Source organism: Penaeus japonicus, unplaced genomic scaffold (assembly GCF_977035675.1).
Source record: "Penaeus japonicus unplaced genomic scaffold, GWHDUDI00000001_assembly GWHDUDI00000019, whole genome shotgun sequence".
Lineage (NCBI taxonomy): Eukaryota > Metazoa > Arthropoda > Malacostraca > Decapoda > Penaeidae > Penaeus > Penaeus japonicus.
The window spans coordinates 760,101-767,600 of record NW_028234421.1 but is presented as its reverse complement, the minus strand read 5'-3'; the positions used below and the strand labels follow the sequence as shown (position 1 = coordinate 767,600).

Below are 7,500 nucleotides of genomic sequence, written 5' to 3'. Positions count from 1 at the left end.
ATATTATCGCTAATAGCTACCATCATATATAGTTTTCTATCTCTATCGATCTATCTATATATATATCTATATATATTCTTATCTCTATCTATCTCTAGCTTGATTATATTTTTTATATATACTATCTCTATTAAGATATTTTCTCTCTCTTTTAATTTATATTTTTTTAGATATATATATATATATAATATATTTTTATTTATTTTTAGATATATGATGATATAGATATATCTTTTACGTTGTAAAGTATATATATATTATATATATCTCTATAAATATATATATAGATCTCTCCACTTTCATTCTAGTTACTTTCTATTTATATATATATCATATATATAATTTATAGATATATATTTTTATGTATATTTTTATATTATGTGATTATATATTTTTAATATATAATATTATATCTCTTCTTATATATATATATATCTATATATTATCTATATTTTATCATATATATATATCTATTATCTCTTATATCTCTTTATATATATATCTAAATGTATAAATATATCGTTCTTGCTATATATTTCATTAGATATATATTTATTATAGACTGATATATTCTCTTATCTCTTAGTCTATGTCGATATATCTATTATACTCTATATTATAATTTCTCTATATATATATATATGATATATATATCTATAAATCTCTCCATATCTCTCACTCTCTTCAATAACTATATCAAATTCAATCTCTAATCACTAAATATATCTCTATTTTTTTTTTATATCGTTAATTATTATATATATTCTATATATTCTCTCTATCTATCTATCTATTATATTTATAATCTATATATCTCTCTATTACTCATCGCTTTTTTTTTTTTTTCTTTTTATATTTAATTATCTATCTCTCTATATATTTCATCTATATCTATCTTTTCTCTATTTTTCTCTCTCTATATCTATTCTCTTTTTTTTTTTTTTTTTTTTCTATATTTCATTCTCTATCTATATCTATCATAATCTCTATCTATCTCTCCTATCTTATTACTCTTCTCTTATCTCTCTCTTCTCTCTTCTTCTTCTATTTCTTCTTTCTTATCATCTCTCTCATCTCTATTCTTTCTATACCCCTCGCTTTCTAATAATTCGATAAGCGAGCGCTATTAGAGATTCTCTTTCCTCCATATCTCTACTATCATATCTAGTCTTATATCTGATATCTGAGAGTGTTTAGATATATATATCTAGCTCTATCTATATACAGACATGACATACCTACATACATATATAGAGATGATGATAGTATCTAGTGAGAGAGATGAGCTGATAGATTAGAAGATAGAGGCTAGGGGGAGAGATGCGGGAGAGAGATGAAGAGCGGAGAGAGGATGAGATACGAAGTGACAGAGAGAGGAGAGAGAGGGAGAGAGATCTGAAGGCCATATGATATGATCTCTCTATCTATCTGAGTCGCTATCTCCTCGATATAAGGATTGTATTGCATTTATGAGATAATATGATATAGAGTATATAGATAGATAGAGAGAGAGGAGAGTGGGAGAGTAAGAGTTATTGAGAGATATAGATAAGAGATGATGATGAGAGTAATCTCTATAGAGCGCTATATTTGCTATCTAGTCCAAATATCGAGAGAACGATGCGATAGATACGATAGTGAGGATGAGAGAGAGCGATATAATAGAGGTGATTGTATATATAGATATCTCTCTTCTCCTATATATAGATATGGTGTGGTATATGTTAAGGAGATATATAGATCTATAGGCGATGATATCGAGTGATCGTCGACCATAGAGTAGATCTCGTAGATATCGTATATAGATACATATATTCTAAGATATATATTAGAGAGGATTTCTATAGACTTACTGTTAGCGATAGCGAGAGTAGAGAGAGAGGAGGAGGAGAGGAGAGAGCGAGAGACAGCGAGAGAGAGAGAGACACAGAGAGAGAGAAGAGAGAGAGTAGAGAGTAGAGACAGAGGTGAGAGAGAGTGAGAGAGCGAGGGAGAGAGAGCAGGAGAGAGAGAGAGAGGAGAGGAGAGCAGAGGGGGAGGAGCGAGAGAGAGAGAGAGAGAGAGAGAGAGAGAGACAGAGAGAGAGTGAGGAGAGATAGAGAGGAGAGACAGAGATGGGAAGAGAGAGCGGAGAGAGAGAGAGAGAGACGAGAGCGAGGAGAGGAGGGAGAGTGAGGAGAGAGGAGAGAGAGCAGGAGGCGGAGAGAGAGCCAGCCCGAGCGAGAGGGAAGGGAGAGAGATTAGAGAGAGAGTGAGAGAGGGAGAGAGAAGAGGGAGCGAAGCGAGAGAGAGAGAGAGAGAGCGAGAGAGAGAGAGCATGAGAGAGAGAGAGGGAGAGAGAGAGAGGAGAGAGAGAGAGAGATGAGAGAGAGAAGAGAGAGAAGAAGGGAGAGAGGAGGAGGAGATTATAGAGCGAGGAGGAGGCGAGAGAGCGAGAGACGGATGAAGAGAGAGAGAGAGAGAGGAGGTGGAGGAGAGAGCAGAGAGATGGAGAGAGAGACGCAGAAGAGAGGAGGGAGAGAGAGAGACAGACAGAGATGAGGACAGAGATTATTTAGTTAGAGAGAGAGATAGAGCGAGAGGCAGAGAGAGAGGAGGAAGATGAGAGAGAGGAGGAGAGAGAGCGAGAGGAGAGAAGAGAGAGAGAGGAGAAGAGATGGTGGCGAGAGAGAGAGAAGAGAGAGAGAGAGAGAGAGGAGACAGAGAGAGAGAGAGAGAGAGAAGGCAGAGAGAGAGAGGAGAGCGAGGAGGAGAGAGAGAGGAGGGGAGTGAGAGAGAGGACAGAGGGAAGAGAAGAGAGAGGAGAGAGAGAGAGGCGAGAGATGAGAGAGAGAGGAGCGAGAGGAGAGAGTGTGAGTGTAGAGAAGAGAGAGATGGAGAGAGACAGACAGAGAGAGAGAGGAGAGCAGAGGGGAGGAGAGAGAGAGAGAGAGAGGAGCGAGAAGAAGAGAGGAGAGAGAGAGATGAGGAGAGGAGAGAGAGAGAGAAGAGAGACGAGAGAGGAGGAGAGGATGAGGAGAGGAGAGACCAGAGTCCGAGAGAGAGACACAGAGAGAGAGAGACAGATGAGGAGAGAGGAGGAGAGAGAGGAGAGAGGAGATGAGAGAGATGGGAGGAGAGAAGGAGAGATGAGAAGAGAGAGATTTGAAGAGAGAGGAGTGAGACGAGAGAGAAGAGAGAAGAGAGAGAGAGCGGAGGAGAGAGGAGAGAGACTGAGGGAGAGCGAGACGGATGAGAATGAGATGAGAAGAGGATGCGAGAGAGAGGAGAGAGAGAGAGAGAGGAGCGAATTGAGGGGAGGTAGAGAGCGAGAGTAGTAGAGAGAGAGAGAGAGAGAGAGAGAGAAATAGAGAGGGAGGGGGATGGATAGATAGATAATAGATAGATAGAGAGATAGATAGAGAGAGAGAGATGGATAGAAAGATAGATAGGTAGATAGGTAGATAGATATATATATATATTTACATATATATCTTATATATATATATACTATATATATATATTATTTATTATTTATTTAATTTATTATATATATATATATAGATATATATATATAGTATATATATATATATATATTTATATATATATATTATATATATATATAGAAAGAGAGAGAGAAAGAGAGAGGATGGCAGAAATTTAATCACAGAAAATATGAGGACTGGAATATCACAATTAATTTTATGAAAAGCAATCAAAGTCAAAAGTTTTAATCTTCAAACGTCTCATAGCTGTGGTCTCGTGAAAGAGTCATACTAATTATTGCAGAAACTTCTAAACTTCCATTTTTTTATTTCTAAGAATTAGGCTTATTGATATTGTATCTTTGAACATAACCTGAGGAAAAATTACCTGCAAACATATTTCTATGATGAAACATACGTCACTTCAACATGTATCTTCCCATACATATTTTTATCTACCTTTGAAAAAAACTATACAAAGAACCACACAAGAAAAAAAAACTAGATCGGCAGCTTAGATGAATACTAATTTAATTTCTCTACGGCAAACCATCGCGTATAACAACACTAAGTAAAAAAAGAAGAATGGGGAGGAAGAAAATACCAAAGCAAAGCATAATGAAAGACAGACAGATGAGAGGAAGAAACAAACTCTAAAAAAAAGTTTAAAGTTTTTTTTTTTTATTATTATTATCTTTTTTTTTATAACTACACTAACAACGTCAAAGAAAATAGTTTGTAATTTAGTCATAAAATTTTCTCTCTTGGTTATGAAAAAATTAAGGACTGGGGAAAAATAAGGGGTATTTAATTTTTTTAATAAGGCGCCCAATTAGATGGTAGAGTGATTATGATAATGACCAGAAGCTTCGAAAGATCTGGTGTTGGATTGTCTCAAGTAATTAAGACATAATTATCTTAAATTACCATATATAAAAAATAAAGATTGAAGATAATGATAACGATAACAATAATGATAAAACAAATCGTATTTCAAACATATTAACAATTATCATCATAGTACAGGTAGTATTGAATTAAAAAAAAAAAAAATACTAAAGCCAATATATTTATCGCTATATCTACCATTATCATCTATATCACAGTTACCATGGCGACCAAGTGAATATGAAAAGCAATGCCAAATCTACGGGTCATGTAATAGAAAAGCCCACAAATAAACATGTTCTATTTAAGGTCAAAGTAGGCTGACCTAATATGAAAAGGGTCAAACCAGTGTTAGAGTTAGGAAGATGAAGAAATGAAATAGCAGTGATGAAAGGAGAAGCACATGATAGAAGATTTTGGAAGGAAAATACATAGGAAAAGAAGAAAAAAGGAACACACGAAGAATAAGAATGACGGAAATGAGAAAAAAAAAAGAATAAAAAAAAAAGTAATTAGATTAAAAGAAGAAGAAGAATGATAATAAAACGAAGAAGAAGGAGATAGATAGATAGATAGATAGAGAGAGAGAGAGAGTGAGAGAGAGAGAGAGAGAGAGAGAGAGAGAGAGAGAGAGAGAGAGAGAGAGGAAAAACATAGTGGGATGAGAGAAAATCGAAAGAAAAAGGGTATATAAACGTAGAGATGATAAAAGTTTGTAAGAAGGTGAAAAGTTAACAACAACAACAACAAAAATCGAAGAAGAAGAAGAAGAAGAGGAAAATGGAACAAAGCAAAAAATGGGGAAACTGGCATATAAAAATATAAAGAGGGAGGAGGAGGATGAAGAGAAAGGAGTAAGAAGAAAACAGGAGTTAGATCAGGAGGAGAAGAAGAAGAAGAAGACAAAGAAGAAGAAGAAGAAGAAGAAGAGGGAGGAGGAAGAAAAGTAGAAAGAAGAAGAAGAAAAGTAGAAGCAACGATAATAATAAGAGGAGGATAAAACAAGAAGAAAACGAAAGCAAAATAAGAAGAAACGGAAAAAAGGGAGAAAGAGGAAGAATGAAAAAAAAGAAAAAAGAAGAATAGCAAAATGAAAGAACAAAATTAAATAAAAAATGAAGAAAAGCAGAATGAAAAATAAAACGAAAAGAAGCAGAAATAAGAAGCAAAAGTAAAAAAAAACAAACAAACACAAAGAAACAAAAACAAAAGGAAGAACAAGAAGCAATAAGACAAGGAAGGTCAAAGGTCAAGAAGCACAATAACTAGAAGAAGGAATAAAGGAATAAAGTAAAGAAAAAGAATAACAAGAAAGGACGGATATACCGGAAGTATCAAATTATCTTCAAATTCTCAAATTCTCAAATTCTCAAATTATTTTAACTACAGTGATGCTGAAGGAAGGGGTTAGGGGTGAATAGGGGGGTAGGGGGTGGGGGGTAGGGGAGAGAGTGGTTGATAATTGCTTCTACTCTGATGTACTCTTAATTCGACATATATATAGATCTAAGATAAAATCATGAAAATTGCAATAATCTGCTATAAATAGATTGCTTTGTAAAAATGCTTCCCTCACGTGATCAGAATGTATATATGTATTTTTTAACTTTTTATTATTATTATTATTATTTTTAAATAATTCAGATTCAAATCTAAGAGGTATAATTAATGGATATTAGTATGGCTAGAGGATTATGAAGGTGTTACACGATATGGATTATTTTAATATGTTTCACTGATAATAATTGCGATTCACTCGAGAACTGCCATCATGTTCCCCCCAAAAAAAAGAATATATTTCTCAAAACGTCATTGAGTGTATTTTTTTTTTTTTTTTTTATGATAATTACTGATCTGAATGGTAATAACTATAATGATTATCGTTATAATGATGATTATGATAAGGGTAGTGATGCTAATATAAACTATGATAACAACAATACAGTAAATAATAATGATCATTGTAATGATAATGATAACAATCATGATAATAACAATGCTAAATACAACAATAATAAGGATATTAATAAAATGATAACAACAATGGTATTAATAATGATAATGATGATAAGGATAAAAAGGATGATAATAATAGCGATGATTATCATAATTATTCATGTTATAATTATTGTCACTATCATCATCATCATCATTGTTTTCATTACCATCAATATCACTATCATTGTTATTATCATCATTACTATTACCCTTATCATCATCATTATCAATATTATTATAATTTTTTATCATTATCATCATCATTATCAATATTATTATAATTTTTTATCATTATCATCATTACCATGATTAATATCATATCTATCAATATTGCTACTATGACTACCATTGACAATACTACTGAATGTATAAAAGTAATAGTTAGTGACAATGTCATTCAAATACTAACATTATGAGTAACAATAATATTAACTAATAATAATAATTAGTACTACTGCTAATGATAATGATGATAATCATAACTGATAATAATGATAATAACTAATGATAATAATGATAATAGCTAATGATGATAATAATAATAATAATAATAACAATGATAGTTAATGATAATGATAACTAATAAGAATAATAATTAATGATAACAGCAATAACTAATGATAATAACTAATGATGATAGCTATAACTAGTAAAAATAACTAATGATAATATCAATAACTAATAAAAATAACTAATGAGAACAGCAATAACTAATAATAATACAAATGATAATAACTGCTATCAACAACAACAACAATAACACCGAAGACATCAACATGAGCGGCACGAGTGACTTGGCAGTTCTCGAGCGGCCGCGTCCCTCCCGCCACGCCGCCGCCCGAAGACTTCGAAATCCCCCTGAAGGAGTCGCCCCCTCCCCGTCCCCCTCCCCCGCCCCCTCCCTGCCCCCTTCTGATCACGCGAGGAAAGCCCCAAGTTCCAAAAGGCTTCTTCATCCTCGGAGTCCGAAGCCCCATACTTACTCATCGACGCCAAGCATGTGATTGGGAACCTCTTCTTTTGATAGTTTCGAGAGCTCGTCTTCCGCGCAACAGCTATGGTAGCTCATCATTTCCAGAGCTACCTGTAAGGGGGGGGTGGTTGGTGGTATTTAGAGAAAGGCGAGAGAGAGATATATGTTGGTTGGTAG

General features: G+C 33.7%; 1 protein-coding gene across 1 annotated transcript in view; it reads right to left on the bottom strand.

Annotated features, from left to right (window-relative positions):
- Positions 1 to 7,500, bottom strand: part of LOC122263161 (putative 3',5'-cyclic phosphodiesterase pde-5) — a gene marked incomplete in the record, with an annotated part of 103,598 nt that overhangs the window by 31,728 nt on the left and 64,370 nt on the right. The window contains 1 exon segment of the mRNA XM_086547783.1: positions 7,334 to 7,434. Coding sequence (XP_086403909.1) covers positions 7,334 to 7,434 — 101 coding nt within the window.